Source organism: Hemitrygon akajei, chromosome 10 (genome assembly GCF_048418815.1).
Source record: "Hemitrygon akajei chromosome 10, sHemAka1.3, whole genome shotgun sequence".
NCBI classification, from domain to species: Eukaryota; Metazoa; Chordata; class Chondrichthyes; order Myliobatiformes; family Dasyatidae; genus Hemitrygon; species Hemitrygon akajei.
In genome coordinates, this window is record NC_133133.1 from 97,404,402 (window position 1) to 97,428,777 (window position 24,376).

The following is a 24,376-nucleotide window of genomic DNA, read 5'->3' on the forward strand; positions in this document are numbered from 1 at the left end:
GAATAGATTATTTCTCTCCCTAATTGCCTCTGCACACTCCTTAGTCCACCACGGTAAGCCTTTCTCCTATTAATGCATTTTTTAATAGGAATCACTTCTACTGCAGTTTGATGAACAACGTGACATAATCTTTCATTGCAGAAATCCACAACATCCTCGATAGATGTTCATCACATAAAACCTTAAACCTCTACCAAAATTCCACTTCCTAAAAGTGGCCTCCTATACAAATCCAAACCCAAGCTTATAAATACAGGAAAATGAGCACTCCCTAATCTTTCATCTCCTATGACATCCCACTCACTCACTCCAGCCAGAATGCTCGAAACTAAAGTTAATCTATAGCAGTTTCAGAACTATTATGAACACTAAATCTCATGCCCCTCCCATCATTAAGACACACAAAATGTGAAATATCTCAAAATTCTTCAACAATCAAACCATTACCATCATACTGTGAACAACCGCACAGTGAATAACGTGCATTAAAATCCCCACACCATACAATCCTTAGTGAGCTAGAGCGACATATACTTTACAGCAAATGAAGCGAGAGCTATCCACAAGGATCATTTACCACTTTAATGCCCCTACCTGTTGAATCAAATACTTCTACTACAAGTGCCTGATATACTTCATTTACATCCACAACTCTACGTCCTACCCCTTTCTTTATAAAACTTGCAACACCACCCCTTCTACCAACTAATCTATCATGCTTAACTACAACATAATCCTGCAAGGAAAAACTTAAATGTGGTCACAACCAGGTTTCCTGAATACATATAATATCAGGTGGATTTGATAAATCGGAAATAAAGTCTTGACCATTAGAAATCAGGCTTCTTGCATTCCACTGCAATATTCTTAATCCCATTATGTACATTCACAAGAAGACTGAAATACAGATACCCCACCCATTAGAACTTCATTTATAGCTTCCTGCTCCAGGTCTACCAAAATACTTTTCAGCAGCTATCACAATAATTTTAATTTTCTCAGTATGACTAGAAGTCTGAGCTGTATAATTCACCATTATGAATATCACAAACTTCATTTTATCATATAGTAAAGTATCTTTAGTAAGAGAAGTATGATGCCGACATATAGCTTCTGAATTCACATTGTGTTCTCTAAATGGTAATACTTTATCAATGTTCATAGAAACACAGAAAACTTACAGCACAATACAGGCCCTTCGGCCCACAATGCTGTGCCAAACATATACTTACTTCAGAAATTACCTAGGGTTACCCATAGCCCTCTATATTTCTAAGCTCCATGTACCAATCCAGGAGTCTCTTAAAAGACCCTATTGTATCCGCCTCCACCACCATCGCTGGCAGCCTATTCCACGCACTCACCACTCTCTGTGTAAAAACTTACCTCTGACATTTCCTCTGTACCTTCTTCCAAGCACCTTAAAACTACGCCCTCTCATGTGAGCCATTTCAGCCCTAGGAAAAAGCCTCTTGCTATCCAAATGATCAATGCCTCTCATCATCTTAAACACCTCTATCAAGTCACCTCTCATCCTCCGCCACTCCAAGGAGAAAAGGCCCAGTTCACTCAACTGATTCTCATAAGGCATGCTCCCCAATCCAGGCAGCATCCTTATAATTTTCCTCTGCACCCTTTCTATAGTTTCCACATCCTTCCTGTAGTGAGGTGGTGAGGTATTCTGCCATCATATTTGACCTGCAAAATGAACCACCTCACATTATATGGGTTGAACTTCATCTGTCACTTCTCAGCCCAGTTTTGCATCCTATTGATGTCCTGCTGTAACCTCTCACAGCCCTCCACACTATCCACAACACCCCCAACCTTTGTGTCATCAGCAAATTTACTAACCCGTCCCTCCACTTCCTCATCCAGGTCATTTATAAAAATCACGAAGAGAAGGTTTTCCAGAACAGATCCATGAGGCACAGCACTGGTCACCAACTTCCATGCAGAATATGACCCATTTAAAACTACTCTTTGCCTTCTGTGGGTAAGCCAATTCTGGATCCACAAAGTAAGGTCCCCTTGGAACCATTGCCTCCTTACTTTCTCAAGAAGTCTTATCAAATGCCTTGCCGAAATCCATATACACTACATCTAATGCTCTACCTTCATCAATGTGTTTTGTCACATACTCAGAAAACTAAATCAGGCTCGTAAGGCACGTCCTGCCATTGACAAAGCCATGCTGACTATTCCTAATCATATTATGCCTCTCCAAATGTTTATAAATCCTGCCTCTCAGGATCTTTTCCATCAACTTACCAACCACTAAAGTAAGATTCACTGGTCTATAATTTCCTGGGCTATCTCTACTCCCTTTCTTAAATAAAGGAACAACATCTACAACCTTCCAATCCTTTGGAACCTCTCTCATCCCCGTTGATGATGCAAAGGTCATTGCTAGAGACTCAGCAATCTCCTCCCTCTCCTCCCACAGTAGTCAGGGGTACATCTCATCTGGCCCCAGAGACTTATCCAACTTGATGCTTTCTGAAAGCTCCAGCACATCCTTTTTCTTAACGTCTATGTGCTCAAGCTTTTCAATCGACTGTAAGTCATCTCTACAATCGCCAAGATCCTTTTCTATAGTGAATACTGAAGCAAAGTATTCATTAAGTACTTCTATCATTTCCTCCGGTTCCATACACACTTTTCCACTGTCACACTTGATTGGTCCTATCCTCTTGCTCTACACATACTTGTAGAACGCCTTGGGGTTTTCCTTAATCCTGCTCACGATGGCCTTCTCATGGACCCTTCTGGCTCTCTTAATTTTATTCTTAAGATACTTCCTGCTAGCCTTATAATCTTCTAGATCTGTATCATTACCTAGTTTTTGAACCTTTTGTACATTTTCTTTTCTTCTTGACTAGATGTTCAACAGTTCCTGTACCCTACCATCCTTTGCCTGTCTCATTGGAACATACCTGTGCAGAACTCCATGCAAATATCCCCTGAACATTTGCCGTATTTCTGACGTACATTTCCCTGAGAACATCTGTTCCCAATTTATGTTTCCAAGTTCCTGCCTGATAGTTTCATATTTTCTCCTTATGCCAATTAAACATTTCCCTAACTTGTCTGTTGCCATCACTCTCCAGTGCGATAAAGGAGATAGAATTATGAGCACTATCTCCAAAATGCTCTCCTACTAAGAGACCTGACACCTGACCAGGTTCATTTCCCAATACCAAGTACAACTGCTCCCCTTGTAAGCTTATCTACATATTATGTCAGGAAACCTTCCTGAACACATCTACAAACTCCACCCCATCTAAACCTCCTGTTCTAGGGAGATGCCAGGTGATATCTGGGAAATTAAAATCTCCCATCATGACAACCCTGTTATTATTACACCTTTCCAGAATCAGTCTCCCTATCTGCTCCTCCATATCCCTGTTACTATTGGGTGGTCTACAAAAAACACCTAGCAGAGTTATTGACCCCTTCATATTTCTAACTTCCACCCACAGAGACTCAGTAGACAATCCCTCCATGACTTCCTCCTTTTCTGCAGCCGTAACCCTATCTCTGATCAGCAGTGCCATGCCCCCACATCTTTTGCCTCCCTCTCTGTCCTTTCTGAAACATCTAAAGCCTGGCACTCTAAGTCTCTGTAATGGCCACAACACCATAGCTCCAAGTACTGATCCAGGCTCTAAGCTAATCCACTTTGTTCATGATATTTTTTGCATTGAACTAGGCACATCTCAAACTATCAGTTTGAACGCATTCCTGCTCTATCACCTGCTTATCCTCCCTCTTGCACCGCCTCCAAGCTTTCTCTATTTGTGAGCCAACTGCCCCTTCCTCCATCTCTTCAGTTTGGTTCCCACCCCCCAGCAATCCTAGTTTAAATGCTTGCCAATAGCCTTAGCAAACCTCCCTGCCAGGATATTGGTCCCTGTCGGATTTAAGTGCAATCTGTCCTTTTTGTACAGGTTACGCCAGCCCCAAAAGAGGTCCCAATGATCAAGAAATCTGAATCCCAGCCCCCTGCTCCAATCCCTCAGCCACACAATTATCATCCACCACACTCTATTTGTATACTCACTGTTGCGTAACACAGTCTGTAATCCCGAGATTACTACCTTCGAGGTCCTGCTTCTCAACTTCCTTCCTAACTCCGTGTAGTCTGATTTCGGGACCTCCTCCCTTTTCCTACTTATGTCATTGGTACCAATATGTACCATGACCTCTGGCTGTTCATCTTCCTACTTTAGGATATCATGAATGTGATCAGAAACATCCTGGACCCTGGCACCTGGGAGGCAGACTACCATCCGTGCTTGTTTCCTGCGCTCACAAAATCACCTGTCTGGCCCCCTACCTATAGAGTCCCCTATCACTCCTGCCTTCTTCCTTTCCCTACCCTTCTGAGCCACAGGGCCAGACTCTGTTGCTTCCCCCCAGGTAGGCCTCAGTTTACACAAAGTACACTGCAGATGCTGTGGTCAAATCAACATGTACAAACAACCTGGAGGAACTCAGCAGGTTGGGCAGCATCCGTGGAAACTGATGCACCATCAATAACTCTCTCTGAGACGTGAAGGCGAGATATCGGCTTTTATTGACTGGAAGAAAGAACAAGCAGTAATTGACCACCATACTACATCCTGGAGACTGAGGGCCGGGCTCAGGCCTCAATCGCCTTTATACCGGGGTCTGTGGGAGGAGCCACGGTCAGTGGGAGGGGCCACAGGAGCAGCCAGCGGGGGGGGGGGGGGCGTGTCCAGACAGGTATATGTAGTTCACCACAGAAACGAGCAGGGTCTCGGCTCAAAACGTTGACTGCTCGTTTCCACGGATGCTGCCCGACCTGCTGAGTTCCTCCAGCTTGTTTGTACATGTTGCTTAGGCCTCAGTTTAACCTTTTGCAAGGCCTCTGCATAAGATACACCTAACCTGTTAAACCTCAGCTGCCTTCTTAAAAACTTCACATCCTCTATAAGCTACACTAAGTCTTCTGTCACACTTACAACATTTAAACTTTATGCCTTCACAATCTGCATACTTATGCTCCCCACCATATTTACTACATCTTAGTTTCTCATGGCACACTGCTGCAACATGCCCAAACCTCTGATATTTGTAACATTTAAGCAGGGGCTGGAATATAAGCTCACATACGTATTATAACTAACATACCCCAAACTAACTTTATCAGGGAACTTCACTTCATCAAAACATCAGAATCAAAATCATGACACCGGCATGTATCGTGAAATTTGTTAACTTAGAAGCAGCCGTTCAATGCAATACATAATATCGAAGAGGAAAAAATAAATATAATAATAATAATAAGTAAAGTCAATCAATTGTCATATATATTGAATTGATTAAAAATCATGCAAAAACAGAAATAATGTACATTAAAAAAGTGAGGTAGTGTCCATTTAGTAATTAGATGGGGAAGAAGCTGCTCCTGAATTGCTGAGTGTGTACCTTCAGGCTTCTGTACCTCCTACCTGATGGTAACAGTGAGAAAAGGGCATGCCCTGGGTGCTGGAGGTCCTCAATAATGGACGCTGCCTTTCTGAGACACCGCTCCCTGAAGATGTCCTGAGTGCTTTGTAGGCCAGTACCCAAGATGAGCCGACTAAATTTACAACCCTCTGCAGCTTCTTTCGGTCCTGTGCAGTAGCCCCCTCCCCCATAATGCTCGCCACGGTATATCTATAGAAGTTTTTGAGTGTATTTGTTGACATACCAAATATTTTCAAACTCCTAATGAAGTAAAGCTGCTGTCTTGCCTTCTTTATAACTGCATCAACATGTTGGGATCAGGTTAGGTCCTCAGAGATCTTGACACCCAGGAACTTGAAACTGGCCACTCTCTCCACTTTTGATCCCTCTATGAGGATTGGTATGTGATCCTTCGTCTTACCCTTCTGTAAGTCCACAATCAGTTCTTTTGTCTTACTGACGTTGAATTTCAGGTTGTTGCTGTGACACCACTCCACTAGTTGGCATATCTCGCTCCTGTACACCCTCTCGTCTCCATCTGAGATTCTACCAACAATGGTTGTATTGTCAGCAAATTTATAGATGGCATTCGAGCTCTGCCTAGCCACACAGTCATGGGTATAGAGAGAGTAGAGCAGTGGGCTAAGCACATACCCCTGAGATGCACCAGTGTTGATCATCAGCAAGGAGGAGGTGTTATCACCAATTCGCACAGACTGTGGTTTCCTGGTTAGGAAGTTGAAGATCCAGTTGCAGAGAGAGGTACAGAGGCCCAGGTTCTACAACTTCTCAACTAGGATTGTGGGAATGATGTTATTTGATGCTGAGCAATAGTTGATAAACAGCCTGGTATTAAATGCTGAGCTATAGTCGATGAACAGGATCCTGACGTAGGTGTTTGTGTTGTCCAGGTGATCTAAAGCCATGTGGAGAGCCATTGAGATTGCAACTGCTGTTGACCTGTTGTGGCAATAGGCAAATTGCAGTGGGTCCAGGTCCTTGCTGAGGCAGGAGTTCAGTCTAGTCATGACCAACGTCTCAAAGCATTTCATCAATAGTCACTAAGGTAGCTCACATTATTTTTCTTAGGCAATGGTATAATTGTTGCCTTTCTGAAGCAAGTGGGAACTTCTGCCCATAGCAGTAAGAGATTGAAAATGTCCTTGAATACTCCCGCTAGTTGGTTGTGTTACGTATCCCGTAACTGGATCACTTACCAGCAAAGATAGAGAGGTCCGCTGAAGTCTGATGGTACCATTTTCAAACGTTTTTATTTATAAAGGGGCACAAAAGTAAGGTTAATACAAACATTCAGATACCATAAGTCGTCAATACTCAATCTAAAGCGCAGGTATAATAATAACCAATAAGAAATAAATTCTATCGTTGTCTAGGGGTAATGTATATATTGTCCGCTGTATATCTGAAAGTCTCTTGTGGTCACTGCAGTTCCACCAGCTGCCGTCTGTTGTGGTGTCGCGTTGGTGCACTTTTGTTAGAAAGAGAGAGAGAGAGATTGAATGAAACAGTTACCCGCCGGGTTTTTCCAACCTTTGGGGGTTCGATTCCGTCTTTTGTCCTCATTGGGGAATGGACGCTCACTTGTGGCCTCCCCTGTAGCTAAGTCGTTCTCTCGTGGTGAGGTCGCCAATCCCAGGCAAGGAAAAGACGCACACGAACCCCACCACCGGCTGTCGCTATTAAACGCTGTCGCAGGATTTCTAGCGTGTCTTCTGGTGCATCTGGGGGTTGTCTTTACAACCCCTCTTTTATCTGAACTCATGGGGTCTCAGATGTCAATCAGGTTGGGATGATGCAATCTCTCTCCATCTCTCCACCCACGTTGCCCTGAGGGTATACACGTAGTACAGTTCCCAATTCACAAAGGTGTCTCCACGAGACAATGACCACCGTCGCCAGCTTTGCCTCGCCGTGAAACGAGGAACACCGCACGTATCTCTCTCTTCTCTTGGGTCATTGACCCCCCCTTCACTAGGGCTCTGGCAATTCTCACAAAGGAGGGGGCTGGGATCATAACAGTTGGAACAGGTTTTCAAAGCCTTACCAGGTACTCCATTGGGAGCTTGAGCCTTGCGAGGGTTCACTCTCTTTAAAGACAGTCTAACATCGGCCTCTGAGACAAAGATAATAGGGTCATCAGGTGCAGCAGGGATCTTCACAGCTGTAGTTGTGTTCTCCCTTTCAAAGTGGGCATAGAAGGCGTTGAGTTCATCTGGTCTGGTAGTGAAGCATTGCTGCCATGGCTTAAGTAAGTAATGTCTTGAAAACCCTGCCAGAGTTAACGTACATCTGATGTTGCATCCAACCTCATTCAAAATTATCTCTTCACCCTTGAAATAGCCCTTCACAAATCATACCTGTTCTTCTTGTACAGCCCTGGGTCACCAGACTCGAATGCCACAGATCTAGCCTTCAGCAGACGATGTACCTCCTGGTTTATCCTCGGCTTTGGTTTGGAAATGTACAGTAAGTCTTTGTAGGCACACACTCATCCACACAGGTTTTAATGAAGTCAGTAACAACTGCAGCATGCTCATCCAGGTTCAAAGGTGTATCCCTAAATACAGTGCAGTCTACCGATTCAAAGCAGTCCTGAAGGCACTCCTGTGCTTCCCTTGTCCATACCTTCTTGGTCCTCAGTACTGGTGCTGTTGGACCCTGCCTATACTCAGGGAGTAGAGGTACTGCCAAGTGATCAGACTTCCCGAAGTGAGGGTGTGGAATAGCAAGTTACGCATACTTGATGGTGGTGTAACATTGGTTCAACAATACCAGAGTGTGTTGTTTCCTCTGGTATTGCAAGTGATCTTTTGATTATAATTCCTTAGTTTTCTTTTCAGACTGGCCTGTTAAAATCTCCCAAAACGACGGTGAAGGTGCTAGGGCGTGCTGTTTCGTGCATGTTGATCCCATTGTTCAGATCATCTAAAGCCTGAGTGACATTGGCCTGAGGTGGAATGTAAACTGCTACCAAAGTGACCCTGGAGAACTCCCGTGATACGTAACACATTACTATAGATAAACTATCCATCCTTTTCCCATTTCAGACTACTTGCAATCTCTTTATCTCCTTAGCCCTGCCTCCCAACTTAACCTCTTCTATTGAAATCTCCACCGGAACAGCTGTCATAACACTCCTAACACCTCTATTTTCATCTGGCAACATAGACACTATCTTCTTGCAAGGCAAAGTCTTCAATCATAATGCCTTCTCACACTGTTTCTTATCCTTACAAACGATTAACACATTCTCTCCTTAGGAAGTATAACCTATATTCCCTAAGTTAATTTAATGGGGTTGATGGAGGGTGGATGTTCCGGGTCAAATTTAAGCAATACCTTGAAGTCTTCTCTCCTTTTTTTCAAAATATCTCTGCCTTCCTCTTCATTCAAATCATTACAATATTTTCTGTCTTCCAGACTAGATTCAACTTGATTCAAATCTCCTTCCACCAACACACTCACCCAAACCCTCCATTTGCAGTTCCTTTTCCAGATCCTCCCTCTACCTGAACCTACACTATTTCCTAATATCCCCACAACATTCACCAACCACCACTCCTCCTCTCCTTCCTCCACTTCCCTCCCTCTCTCCCCTACCCCCATTCCTTCCCCCTCCTCTGTCCTCCCCTAACCCCTCCTTTGCTCCACCCCTCTCCTCTCCTCTCCCTAACTCCCCCTTGCTAGACACCCCTATGCCCAGTAGCTGCCCCTCGCACCCAACCTCTGCCCCCCTCCATATGCCACCAGTGCGCACACGTGTGTCGTGTCACAGACACGTGCTGGGAGACACTGCGGATCCTGCAGCTGCCGCTTCCCACCAGTGGAGGCGGCCGCGAGCGCACGCCTCCGGGCCCGGGTCCGGGAGCGCGCCGTGCGACGGCTGCCAACGGGAGCGCGCGCCCAGCTAAAGGGAAGTCTGCGTCGTCGGTCGAGTGGAAGCCATTAGTCGGATTACGTTGGAGGGTTGGGGTTGAAGATGGTGAAAATTGGCTTTAACTCGCCTGTCGTTCAAAAAAACGCCAAGGGAGCGTTACTGGTTCCCGAGCTGGTGAGCAGGGCCGGGAGAGTGGGGTGGCGAGACAGTGGTCACCCGAGGGTGGGGTGCTCACCGGCAGCACGATCGTGGGACAGTATTGGGAGTGTGTGTTGGGTGTCGGTGTGGTGTATGGGGGGGGGGGGGGGGGTGTGCGGTAGTGGTGTGTTTTGAATGTGTGTGGGGGTGGTGGGGGGGGGGGGGGAAGCTTTCCTCCGACTGCTGAGGGCCGGATGTGCGCGCTGTGTAAATTCTGAAACATTTAAATTACTATAACCGTTTTGCCCACTGCAGATATGTAACAACGTTATAACTAAAGGGCTTAACCGTCCCTTGGGTACCGCTTAGGTACAGTGGGTTACAGACAGTCGCTATCCCAACACAATTAAACATGTAACCAAGAATGGGGAGGCTGCACGGATCTGCCAAGTTTGCTTTGTATTCACGGAAGTGAAATAGAGTTGTGGTAAACAACGGAAGTGCCTCTTCAGTTCCTGTTTCCTTGATATGCAATAACCCTTTAGTTTCAAGTTCAAACGACACGTACGACATCTTTATTTTAACGTACTTTAGGCAGAAAGGAATTTTGATTGGTAATTGCCCCCAGTAGAATTTGTAAATTCTGAGTCTAATATTCCAAACTTAGAATATTAAATTAGAATATTAACTATTAAATGGTTTAGAGTTATAGAGAAGTACAGCACAGAAACAGGACCTTTGGCCTATCTAATCCATTCTGAAACCTCTCCCATCGACCTGCACCAGGACCATAGCCCTCCATACCCCATACCATCCATGAATCTATCCAAACTTCACTTAAATCAAGCTTGCATGCACCACATGTGCTGGCATCTCATTCCACACTCTCATGACCCTCTGAATGAGGAAGTTTCCCCTCATGTTTGCCTTAAACTTCTCACCTTTCACCCTTAACCCATGTCTTCTGGTTATAATTTCACCAGACCTCAGTGGAAAGGGCCTGCTTGTATTTACCGTATCTATACCCTCTCATAATTTTGTATACCTCTATCAAATCTCCTCTCAATCTTCCATGTTGTAAAGAATACAGTTCTAACATATTCAATCTTTCCTTATAACTCAGGTCCTCTAGACCCGGCAACATTCTTGTAAATATCGGCACTCATTCAACCTTGTTTACATCTTTCCTGTAGGTAGGTGACCAAAACTGCACACAATACCCCATTTACAACTTCAAAATAACATCCATCTCCTGTACTTAATGCTTTGATTTATGAAGGCTAATGTGCCAAAAGCTTTCTTTACAATCACATCTAACTGTGATGCCACTTTCAATGAATTATAGACCTGTATTCCCAGATCCACACTCCTCAGTGCCCTACTGTTCACTGTGTAAGACCTACTCTGGCTGGTCCTACTGAAGTGTAAAACCTTGCAATTGTCTGCATTATATTTGATCTGCCTCTTTTCCAGCTGATGCAGATCCCTCTGCAAGCCATGATAACCTTCCTCACTGTCCACTACACCCCCAATTTTGGTGTCATCTGTAAATTTGCTGATCCAGTTAACCACTTTATCTTCCAGATCATCAATTATAGATAGATGACGGACAACAAAGGACCCGGCACCAATCTCTGCAGCACACCAGTAGTCCTAGGCTTCCAGTCAGAGACACAACCCTGTACATTCACGTTCAGGCTTCCCCCCCCCCCCCCCCCCCACAAAGCCAATGTCTAATCTAATTTACTACCTCACCTTGAATGCCAAGCGACTGAACTTTCTGGATGAGCCTCCCACATAGGACCTAGTCAGATACCTTACTGAAGTCTATGTAGACAACATCTACTTTCTTGTCTTTATCCACTTTCCTGGTAACTTCCTCAAAAAACTCTAAGATTAGTTAGACATGACTTACCACACATGAAGCCATGCTGACTATCCTTAATATTCCATGTCTATCCAAATAATTATATCTGGTCCTAAGAATATCTTCCAATAACTTTCCCACAACTGATGTCAGATTCACCAGACTATAATTTCCTGGTTTATCTTTAGAACCTCTTTTTTTTTAAACTGTAGAACAACATTGGCTACCATCTAATCCTTTGGGACCTCCCTTGTTGCTAAGGATGATTTAAATCTCTCTGCTACTGCCCAAGCAATTTCTGCACTTGCCTCCTGTATGGTCTGAAGGAATGCCTTATCTGGCCCTAGGGATTTATCCACCCTGATTTGCCTCAGTGTAGCAAACACCTCCTCCTCTGTTGGTCAAGGTTTCAATGAAAAGATTCAGATCAGGCAGAAGACCAGAGTGGGGTGTCCAAGAAGAGGAGGAGGGTTGAGAATTGGAGAAGGGGGTCATTGATGTTTCAATAAAAAGATCCAGAGATGCAGAAGACTAGAGCGGGGTGTCCCCCTCCTTTGTAATCTGTGCAGGGTCCATGAAGTTGATGCCGCTTTGCCTTGCCTTTTTATACTTTGTGTCCATCTCCTGAGTAAATACAGATTCAAATAATTCAGTTAAGATGTTCCCCATCTGTTTTGGCTCTACATATGCATTACCATTTTGGTCTTCCAGAGGACCAATTTTGCCCCTTGCAATCCTTTTTCAAATCCCAATTTCCCTCGGGATCAATAAAGTATGTCTGTCTGTCTGTTTTGCTCTTAACACATCTGTAGAATCCCTTGGGATTCTCTTTCACTTTGTCTGCTAGAGCAACTTCATGCGCTCTTTTAACCATCCTGATTTCTTTCTGAAGTGTTCTTTTGCATTTCTTGTACTCCATATGTACCTCATTTGTTCTTACTTACCTATACCTACTGTGCACCTCCTTTTTTCCTTGTAATCAGGGCCTCAATATCTCTTCTTTACACTTGTTATCTTTATGATTTTACTCTGACAAGCACATACAAGCTTTGTACTCTCAAAATTTTGTTATTGAAAGCCTCCCACTCACCTTTGCCAGAAAACAGCCTGTCCCAGTTCACACTTGCCAGATCATTTCTGATACCTTCAAAATTGGCCTTTCTCCAATTTAGAATCTCAACCTGCAGATCAGATCTATCTTTTTGCATATTTACTTTGAAACTAATGGCATTGTGGTCATTGGATGCAAAGTGTTCTCCTACACAAACGTCTGTCACCTGTCTTGTCTCCTTCCCTAATAGCAGATCTAATACAGTTGGCCCTCCTTATTCGCGAGGGATTGGTTCCAGGACCCCTCGCGGATACCAAAACAATGCGGATGCTCAAGTCCCTTATTCAACCAGTCTTAATGCGGTGGATCCCCAGACCTTATTTAACCTGTTTCAGTGTGGTGGACATTGGGACCCGGCAGCGGAGCTCTGAATCCGCAGTATTTCTGTTCACGAAAATAATCACGATCACGATTGAAAATAAAGTGGAAATAATAGAGCGATCGGAAAGAGGTGAAATGCTATCGGTCATTGTAAAAGTGTTAGGCTACGTCGGTCAACGATCGGAACAATTTTAAAGGATAAAGTGAGGAAGGCCCTGCCCCGATGAAAGCTACAATTATTAATAAGCAACGCAGTTGTTTAATTATTGGGTTTTGGGGTTTTGAGTTTTTGATCCTTCACATCAACCTGGCATGGATGGAGAGCGCACTCGGGAGCAGTCTTTCACTGCATAGAACTTGGGAACTTCCGTTCCCAAGCCCGGTGCTGAAACATATGTTCTTAAGTGTTTTCTATGCATAGAAAGGTAAAATGTATACTGTATACTAAGACAAACATTTGACTAACTGACACTAAATAATACCAGATGTACCTGTTCCGACTTATAAGTAAGAAAACTATTGATTTTTTCGATCCTGATCCACAATAACCCACATACATCCTCCCGAATACTTTAACTCATCTCTAGATTACTTATAATACCTAATACAATGTAAATGCTATGTAAAATAGTTGTTATACTGCATTGTTTAGGGAATAATGACAAGAAAAAAAAGTCTGTACATGCTCGAACAACAAGTGCTGCAAGAGCACTTCAGGATTCGCGGTTGGTTGAATTTGCGGATGAGGAACTCTCGGATAAGGAGTGCCGACTGTGACACGCTCTCTGTCATTGGGACTTTTACATATTGATGAAGGAAACTTTCCTGAACACATTTGACAAACTCCATCCCATCTAGTCTTTTATAGTATGGGGTTCCCAGTCAGTATGTAGAAAGTTAAAATCACCTTCTATAACAATCTTATGTTTCTTGCAACAGTCTATGATCTCTTTACAAATTTGTTCCTCTCAATCCTTAGGGCTGCTGGGTGGTCTGTAATATTCCCATTAATGTAGTCATACCTTTCTCATTTCTCAGTTCCACCCATAAAGCCTCACTATTGAAGTCTGTCCACATGGCGTACTGCCATGACATTTTTCCTGACTGGTAATGCCACCCTCCTCCTTTTAATTCCTCCCTCTCTGTCATGTCCAAAACAACGGAACCCCGGAGCACTGAGCTGCCAGTCCTGCCCCTCCTGCAACCAAATCTAACTTATGGCCATAATGTCACAATTCCGAGTGTTGATCCATTCCCAGAATTCATCTGCCTTTCCTATGATACTTCTTGCATTGAAGTTTGGCAACGCAAAACACTAGTCACACCATGCTTAACCTTTTGATTTCTGACTTTGTTTAAGGTCTTAGCAACATCTGTCTCCACAATCTCTCCACTAACTGTTATGGCACTCTGGTTCCCATCCCCCTGCAACTCTAGTTTAAACCCCACCTTGCAGCATTAACAAACCTTCCTGCTTGGATATTAGTCACCCTCCAGTTCAGGTGTGCCATCCCTTCTGTAGAGGTCCCACCTTCCCTGGAAGAGAGCTCAATGATCCAAAAATCTTATGCCCTCCTATACCAACTTCTTAACCACGTGTTAAACTGTATAATTTTTCTTGTCCCGGCCTCACTAACATGTGCTGTGGATAGCAATTCTGAGATAACAACCCTGGTGATCTGCCCTTTAACTTACCACCTACCTCCCTGAACTTCCTTTGCAGAACCTCGTTATTTGTCCTTCCCATGTTATTGGTACCTACATGGATTACGACCTCTGACCATTCACCTTCCCACTTAAGAATGCTGAAAATTTGATCCGAAATGTCCTGGACCCTGGCACCCAGGAGGCAACGTACCATCTGGGAATCTCATTATTGCCCATGGAACCTCTTGTCCATTCCCCAGCTAACGAATTACCAGAACGTGCCCTTCTCCCCACTTCTCTCTGAGGCATAGATTCAGTGCCAGAGACCCGACCACTGTGACTTTCCTTTGTGTCATCCCACCTCCCCCAGCAATATCCAAAGTGGTATATCTGTTGCACCTTGGTGTAACTACTTTTCTATATGTCCTATCTATCACCTCTTCAGCCTCCCGAATGCTTTGGAGTTCATCCAGTTGCAGCCCCTTAACTCCTTAATGCGGATTGTTAGAAACTGCAGCGGATGCATTTCTTGCGTTTGTATTCATTAGGGACACTAGAGGTCTCCCTACCTTCCCACATTCCACAAGAGGATCTTACCTGGTATTTGCTGTCCTAACTGAACAGATGAAGTTTACCTTGAGCTTTTCTTTTTATTGTTTTCTCTGACTGAAGCCTCACTTTGCTGATGCCTAGAAGAGCTAAAGCCTCAAGATTCACCACTCTAACTCTGCCCACTCCAATGATGACTGCTGCACTTGTCCCTTCCTTCCTTTAATTTGCTCTTGCTAATCAATCCCAAATGCTGATTAGTCACTGATCAGATATGAAATAAGCTGTCACGATCTGCTGCTGTCTTTTTCTACTTGGGGAGTGGATCTGAGTGAATTCCCCTCCTGAAGTCCAGATTAGTCACTCAGCTTTCTTAACTGGGAGTGTGAGCTTTGCCAGAAGTCGTGGCCCATATATAACACTAGCACCTATAGGTACTAGGTTGGAAGAGGGACAAGATTATGCAAAGTGAGTTCAGGGAGTTAAGTACCTGTCTGAACAGAGAGTGGAGTGGTTGTGGAGACTTGTTAAGATCTCAAACAATCAAAAGGTTGAGTATGGTGCGACTAATCTTCTGAGTTGTTTATTTCAATACAAGAAATATTGTAGGAAAGGTGCTCAGGACATGAATCAACTCATGGAATTATGATATTGTAACCATTAGTGAGACTTGGTTACGGTAAGGGCAGCACTGGCAGCTCAGTATCCTGAGGTTATGTTGTTTTAGATGCGACAGAGTGTGAGGGATTGGTGGGGGGGGGGGGTGGCGTTACTAATCAGGGAAAATGTTACAGCAGTGCTCTGTCAGGACAGACTGGAGAACTCGACTAATGAAGCTTTATGGGTGGAACTGAGAAATTAAGGGAAGACCATGTTAATAGGGCTATATTATTGATCACGAAACAGTCGGGGGGATTTAGAGGAACACATTTGTAAAGAGAACATAGACTGTTGCAAGGAACATAAGGTTGTGATAGTAGGTTTTTTGCTTAGCTTAACAAAACTTCCAATTTCCAGATACATTTACATTTCTTCCCCTCACAGATATCAGTTATCAGAACACTTACATCAAAATATAGACATCACCACAACATCCTATACAAAAGCCCTTATTAGTATAGCAGACATGTTTGCATCTATATACTGCAGAAAAGGTTGGTGTGTTTTATGAAAACTATTTGTTTTTGAGTGTACCATTCATGTCAAAAAGTCCCAAGGAATGTATTCCATTATTAATTTACACCAACCAAAAAGTCCAGGGGGCTTATTGGATAACCAACAAAGTAAAATGTTCATCCTTGCACAAAAAGTCAGGATGTTAAAAAGTTTTTTCTGATGTGCATTAATAATAGGACTGCTGGGTAAGCCTAAGAGAAAAGACACTGGGTCCAGTTCAAGCTCTATCTTCAGAATCTTTTCCATTTCACCCACAGTATCACTCCAGTATGCCTGAAGTTTGGGACAAGTCCAAAAACAGTGGGTGAAAGTTCCAGTATTTACTTTACATTTAGAACACATTGGAGAAACCCCTGTCTTAAATTTCCAGAGACAATCTAGAGTCAGATGGGCTCTATGCAGAATTTTGAGTTGCAATGCTTTAGTTCTATTACAAACTGAAATCTTTCTTGCATTATCACAGATGTCTTCCCATGTTTCAGCTGTAATTTTTATTCCCAGCTCTTCCTCCCAGAACATTCCCAGCTGCTCAGCCTCTCCACAAGAACATTACCTCAGGATGCTGTAAGAAGTACTAATGGACTTCATCCTTAGAACAAAACACCCTCTTTTCTATGCCAGAACTATAGAAATCAGTTAACAATGATGTTTTTTTCTGTATATAATCTCTTATCTGAAAGAAACGAAAAAGATCCTTGTTGAGTTTGTTAAATTTCTGTACTATTTGACTAAAAGACATCAACTTTCCTTTATCAAGCAAATCTCCTAGATGGAAAATATCCTTAGAAATCCAAAGTTTAAATTCAGAATCTATTATGCCAGGCTGAACATCTGGACTGCCGGTTATTGGAGTAAAGTGTGATAATTTCACTGCATTGCCCTCAATTTGTCGAACCGCCGTCCATACCCTGATTGTATTAATTTTTACTAGATTGCGACAATTCCTTAGTTGGTTGCATCTTATTGAGGAAAAGCAAATTATTAAGAGGGCATTTTGTTTGTGAAGCTTCAATGTCTAGCCAAATTGAGGAGGGGTCCCTACAAACCCAGTCAACCACATAAGAAGAAAAGGAACTTAATAGATATTTTTTGATGTCTGGAAAATCCAGACCCCCTAGACTACTGGGAAGCTGTAACTTAGACATTTTAATACAGGGTCTTTTTTTTTGTTCCAGATGAAAGAAATAAACAAGCCATTTTTTAAAAAAGTATTTGTTGGGTAAAAATGACTGGAATTATTCGTATTGGGTGGAGCAGAAGAGGAAGAATGTTCATTTTGAGCAAGGATATTCGGAAATGGGAAGAATGCTCCATTGCTTAAGATCCTGTTCGATTTTGTCAAATAGCTGTGTGAAGTTAGCTTTGAACAATTGATAAATATGCCAAAGTAAACAAAACCTGTCTGCGACCATTTAAAGGGGAAAACACCCTGAGTGCCAGGTACCTGCTGCAGATTCCCCAGAGGCATAGTCTCTGATTTAGTAAAGTTGATTTTATAACTTGAAAAGGCGCTAAATGACTTGATGCATTGTATAAGGTGGTGCACTGATATAGCAGGGTTTGATAAGAAAATTAGAACATCATCTTCATACAATGTAACTTTATGTGACTTTAGTTCTATGTCTGGAGCAGATATTTTGGGGTCTCGCTGAATAGCCTCAGCTACTAGTGTGAATGGCTCGATCACTAGTGTGAAAAGTAGTGGTGATAAAGGGAAGCCCTGCTGGCTGCCCCTCAGAATACTAAAATTATCCGACCTAATACCATTAATAAGAATCGCAACCAAAGAACCATCACCCACTTAATAACATTATTGCCCATACCAATCGTTCTTGTAGTATTGATGTGACTCAGACACCGCAGTATATTGAACAACCACGTTTATTCACCAGACCTCCATTTTCTATAACCCCCGTTCTGACGTCATATGCACTCTGCCCTATGAATACTCACACAGTACATTACATCCTCCTTCTCAAGATATTTTTACAACACTGTGAATTACCAAAACAATGCCTTTCTTACATTGCAACAGTCATGACATAAACTAAAAAACATCTTAACTTATACTGTATTCTACATTGTATCTTACAATACTAACAGCAGTATATTTTATTTTACTACCATAGACTAATAAACGTTTTATTTCACACCTTGGAACTTATAACATATAACCGTATAACAATCACAGCACGGAAACAGGCCATTCCGGCCCTCCTAGTCCGTGCCGAACTCTTAATCTCACCTAGTCCCACCTACCCGCACTCAGCCCATTACCCTCTACTCCTTTCCTGTCCATATACCTATCCAATTTTACCTTAAATGACACAACTGAACTGGCCTCTACTACTTCTACAGGAAGCTCATTCCACACAGCTATCACTCTCTGAGTAAAGAAATACCCCCTCGTGTTTCCCTTAAACTTTTGCCCCCTAACTCTCAAATCATGTCCTCTCGTTTGAATCTCCCCTACTCTCAATGGAAACAGCCTATTCACGTCAACGCTATCTATCCCTCTCAACATTTTAAATACCTCGATCAAATCCCCCCTCAACCTTCTACGCTCCAATGAATAGAGACCTAACTTGTTCAACCTTTCTCTGTAACTTAAGTGCTGAAACCCAGGTAACATGCTAGTAAATCGTCTCTGCACTCTGTCTAATTTATTGATATCTTTCCTATAATTCGGTGACCAGAACTGTACACAATATTCCAAATTTGGCCTTACCAATGCCTTGTACAATTTTAACATTACATCCCAACTTCTGTACTCAATGCTCTGATTTATAAAGGCCAGCGTTCCAAAAGCCTTCTTCACCACCCTATCTACATGAGACTCCACCTTCAGGGAACTATGCACTGTTATTCCTAGATCTCTCTGTTCCACTGCATTCCTCAATGCCCTACCATTTACCCTGTATGTTCTATTTGGATTATTCCTGCCAAAATGTAGAACCTCACACTTCTCAGCATTAAACTCCATCTGCCAATGTTCAGCCCATTCTCCTAACCGGCATAAATCTCCCTGCAAGCTTTGAAAACCCACCTCATTATCCACAACACCTCCTACCTTAGTATCATCGGCATACTTACTAATCCAATTTACCACCCCATCATCCAGATCATTTATGTATATTACAAACAACATTGGGCCCAAAACAGATCCCTGAGGCACCCCGCTAGTCACCGGCCTCCATCCCGATAAACAATTATCCACCACTACTCTCTGGCATCTCCAGTCTAGCCACTGTTGAATCCATTTTATTACTCCAGCATTAATACCTAACGACTGAACCTTCTTAACTAACCTTCCATGTGGAACTTTGTCAAAGGCCTTGCTGAAGTCCATATAGACTACATCCACTGCCTTACCCTCGTCAACATTCCTCGTAACTTCTTCAAAAAATTCAATAAGGTTTGTCAAACTTGACCTTCCACGCACAAATCCATGCTGGCTGCTCCTAATCAGATCCTGTCTATCCAGATAATTATAAATACTATCTCTAAGAATACTTTCCATTAATTTACCCACCACTGATGTCAAACTGACAGGTCTATAATTGCCAGGCTTACTTCTAGAACCCTTTTTAAACAGTGGAACCACATGAGCAATACGCCAATCCTCCGGCACAATCCCCGTTTCTAATGACATCTGAAAGATCTCCGTCAGAGCTCCTGCTATCTCTACACAAACTTCCCTCAAGGTCCTGGGGAATATCCTGTCAGGACCTGGAGATTTATCCACTTTTAAATTTCTTAAAAGTGCCAGTACTTCCACCTCTTTAATTGACATAGGTTCCATAACTTCCTTACTTGTTTCCCACACCTTACCCAATTCAATATCCTTCTCCTTAGTGAATACCGAAGAGAAGAAATCGTTCAAAATCTCCCCCATCTCCCTCGGCTCCACACATAGCTGACCACCCTGATTCTCTAAGGGACCATTTTTATCCCTCACTATCCTCTTGCTTTTAATATAACTGTAGAAGCCTTTCGGATTTACTTCCACCTTATTTGCCAAACCAAACTCGTATCTTCATGTATCTTCACGTAACATTGTGACTTTGCCTCAAACTGTGTGAGACTATAGGTAGATCTAGTCTCTGTATCTAGCTGGAAGTTTGACTTGTCTCCCAGACCATGTGCAATACAACTGTGACTGTGCTTGTCATTCATCTGAGTCAGTCTCTCAAGTGACCTCTGTGTCTTTGCGGTCTGCATTTCCACCTCTGTTGGTCTGTGCCGAACCTTCACCTTCATTGCGTCGTGAGGTTTCGTCGCACCCCTCACTCTTGGTGTTGTTTGTTTCCATGTCTGTATCTGTGGAAATGTCCTGTGCATCTGTACTTGGAAACTCCCTCTCGCCTGTCTTCAGCAGATGCTTCCTGTTCCTCCTGTAGACTCTTCCATCCGGCATGCGAATTATGAAGGATCTTGGTTGCTGATGTTTGTTCACAACCACTGCTGGTTGCCAAGTGACTCCTCTCTGTATTCTGACATTTTCACCTGTATGCAGATCTGGCAGCTGTCTTGTATCTGTCATAGTAGCTCTTTTGCTTTATTTGCTTGTACTTTTGCTTGTCATGTACTTGAGCATTACTTTCAGGAGTCAGTAGAGTTGTGGATGTTGGCAGTTTGGACTTCAGACGACGTCCCATCAACAGCTGCGCAGGAGAGAGCCCTACACCCTCAATCGGTGTGTTGCTGTATTCAAGCAGAGCAATGTAAGGGTCACCGTTGCTGCTTTGTGCCTTCTTGAGCATGTTCTTGACACTTCGTACAGTTCTCTCTGCTTGTCTATTAGACTGAGCGTGCCCAGGGCTGGAAGTAACATGTTGAAATCCCCAGCTTTCTGAGAACCCTCTGAACTCACTGCTGGCATTTTGTGGACCATTGTCACTGAAAACAATATCTGGAATACCATGTCTTGCGAATGTCGACTTCATTGTGGTAATGACACCTTGACTGGACGTGTCACTTAACTTGGTGATCTCCGGATATTTTGAATAGTAGTACACACAAAGCAGATATTCTGCACCATTGCAGTGAAAGAGATCTGTGCCAATCTTCTCCCATGGTCTTCCTGGTAGTGGATGGGGAAGCAAAGGCTCTCTTGGATTGCTGTTTTTGTTTTCATTACAGACAGCAGCACACTGAGACACAATGTCCTCTATCTGAGTTGACATACCTGGCCAATAGAGAATGTCCCTTGCTCTTTCTTTACATTTCATTATCCCCAGGTGTGACTCATGAATTCTTTTGAGCATTTCCTGTCTCATTTGATTTGGTACGATGAGTTTTGCCGAATATCAACTCGGCAAGGATGGTACAGGAGTCAATGGATTGACATCAGTCCGGCACGGGAGCGGTCTGTCACTGGATCGAACTCAGGAGCCCCGGCACTGATCTCACTGCGCCACCACCGACCGGAACGGGGGTGGGTGGGGTCAGGGTGAATCTTACTAAGAAAAGTTTAAGCCAAATACAAAGTTAAACACTCAACACAGTGTCAACGGCAACGACTTAAAATGGTGGACAGCGTCGTGATCCGACTTTAAATGGCGGATGACGTTCTCCTTCCCTTGGTTCGTAAGTACGAGTTGTCTGTAAGCCGGATGTTCGTAACTCGGAGACTACCTGTATGTGCTTGTCAGAATAAAAGCTAAGGAGACTGCCTTTTACATTATATATCAACATTCTGTATCACAAATTTGATGGCTTTGTGGCCGAGTTTTTTGACAATACAGGAGTAGGTGGGGGGGGGGGTGTTTCAGGTAGTGTTGAAGAGACATGGAGTCTGCAGAGGTCTTTGTCAGATTGGGAGAATGGGCAGAAAAGTGATAAATGGAATATAGTGCAGTGAAATGCATGGTGATATACTTTAGTAGAAAGAATAAAGGTGTAGACTGTTTTCTAAACGGGGAGAACATTCATAAATCACAGGTTTAAATGGACTTGCAGAATTCCCTCAAGGTTAACTTGCAGGCAAATGCATGTTAGTATTCATTTCGAGAGAACTAGAATAGAATTTCAATACTGTGTTGCTGGGGCTTTATCAGAAATTGGTCAGATCACACTGGGATATTGTGAGTGGGTTTGGACCCCTTATGTTAGATGTGCTGGCGGTGGAGAGGATCCAGAGGATATTCATGAGAATGATTTTGGTAATGAAAGGGGTTACATGCAGAGCGTTTAATGGCTCTGGGTCTATATCGCTCAAGTATAGAAGAGTAAGATGAAATGCCTAGACAGAGCGGATGTAGAGAGAATGTTTCCTATAGTAGGTGAGTCTTGGACCAGAGAGCACAGCCTCAGAATAGACAGAAATCCATTTAGAACATTGCTGGAAGGAGTTTCTTTAGCCAGAGGGTTGTGAATCTGTGGAATTAATTGCCACAAATGATCATGGAGTATATTTAAAGCAGAGGGTTCTTGGCTAGTCAGGGCGTCAAAAGTTACGGGAGAAAGCAGGAGGTTAAGGTTGAGAGGGATTATGTGTTCTTGTGATCTTATGGAATTTAATGCAGACAAGTGTGAGATGTTGTACTTTGGGAAGACAGATCAGGGTAAAACTTGCACAGTGAGTGGTAAGGCACTGAGGGATCTGGGAATACAGATTCATAATTCTTGAAAGTGGCCTCACAGGTAGATAAGGTTGTAAAGAAAGCTTTTGGCAGATTGGCCTTTGTAAATCTAAATATTGAGAACAGAATGTCATGGTAAAGTTGAAATAGACATTGGTGAAATCAGGTTCATCAATTTTTGGTCCTCTACCTACAGGAAAGATGTCAATAAGATTGAAAATATGCAGAGAAAATTGAAAAGCGTGTTGGCAGGACCTGAGGATGTGAGTTATAGGGAAGGGTTGAATAGAGTAGAACTTACTCCCAGAGCAAAGAACAAAGAGAGATTTGATAGAGGTACACAAAATTTTGAAGGGTATAGATAGGGGTAAATGATGTTAGGTAAGACCAGAACTAGGGTTGGAGTGAAAAGTGAAATGCTGAAGGAGAACATGAGGGGAACTTAACTCAGAGGGTGGCGAGAGTATAGGACGAGCTACCAGTTGAAGTGGTGGATATAGGGTCGATTTCAACATTGAAGATAAAATTTGATGTACATGGATTATGGAGGGCAGGTTGATAGCACTAAGGAGGTTGATAGTTTGGCACAGATTAGATGAGCTGAAGAGTCTGTTTCTGCCTGTACTGTTCTATGACTATATGCCCTCCAAATCAGGTAACATCCTGGTAAGCCTCTTCTGCATCTTCTCCAAAGCATCACATCCTATATATATATTGAGGTAACTAGAATTGAATGCAGAATTGGTGATGTAGCGTAGCTAGAGTTTATTACACGGCAACAGCAACTGTCCCTTACATTTGATTATCTAAAGCGCAGCAGCTTGAACATAGTTGGATTTAAAAACCATCTGCCATTTCTCTCCCCTTGTCTATATCTGATTTATATCCTGGTGTGTCTTTGCCTATCCTTTACATTATCCACAATTGCATTGTCTATGAACTTACTAACCCACCCATCTACGTTTTTACATTTATAAAAAGCACAGTTCCTAGAACGGATTCTTGCAGAACAGCACTAGTCATGGAGCTCCAGCTCTACCCTCATCGGTCACCTTTATCATGTTCTCGAAAAAGTCAGTCAATTTAGTATCACTTGACCTTCTCTACACAAATCATACTATCGTTTTCCAAAAGCTCATAAATTCTATCCTCTTCATTAATTTCTACCACTAATGTAAGGCTCACCAGTTTATAGATTCTTGGATAACACTGAGACTTTATAAAGCACTTGTGAGGCCTTATTTGGAGCATTGTGAGAAGGTTTGGGCCCCTAATCCTCGAAAGGATGTGCTGAAACTGGAGATGGTTCAAAGGAGGGTCATGAAAATGATTCCAGGTTTGAATAGCTTGTCATGAAAGTTTGATGACCTGTGTTCACTAGAATTCAGAAGAATGAGTGGTAACCTAATTGAAACCTATCAAATGGTGAAAGGTGTTGATGTGGAGAGGATGATTCCTAAGGTGGGAGAGTCTAAGACCAGAGGACACAGCTTCAGAATAGAGGGGTGTCCTTTTAGAATGGAGATGAGGAGGAATTTCTTTAATCCGAGAATGGTGAATCTAGAATTCTTTGCCACATGCATTTGTGGAGGCCGAAAGTCTTTATGCAT

At 43.0% G+C, this 24,376-nt stretch overlaps 1 protein-coding gene across 1 annotated transcript in view; it reads left to right on the forward strand.

The window, feature by feature from the left end:
* Nucleotides 1-9,365: 9,365 nt before the first annotated feature.
* LOC140734550 (integral membrane protein 2A-like) overlaps nucleotides 9,366-24,376 on the forward strand; it is a 46,873-nt gene continuing 31,862 nt past the window's right edge. Inside the window, exon 1 of the mRNA XM_073058676.1 lies at nucleotides 9,366-9,547. Within this exon, the coding sequence (XP_072914777.1) occupies nucleotides 9,476-9,547 (72 nt within the window). The 5' untranslated portion in view covers nucleotides 9,366-9,475. The remainder of the gene's footprint in view (nucleotides 9,548-24,376) is intronic.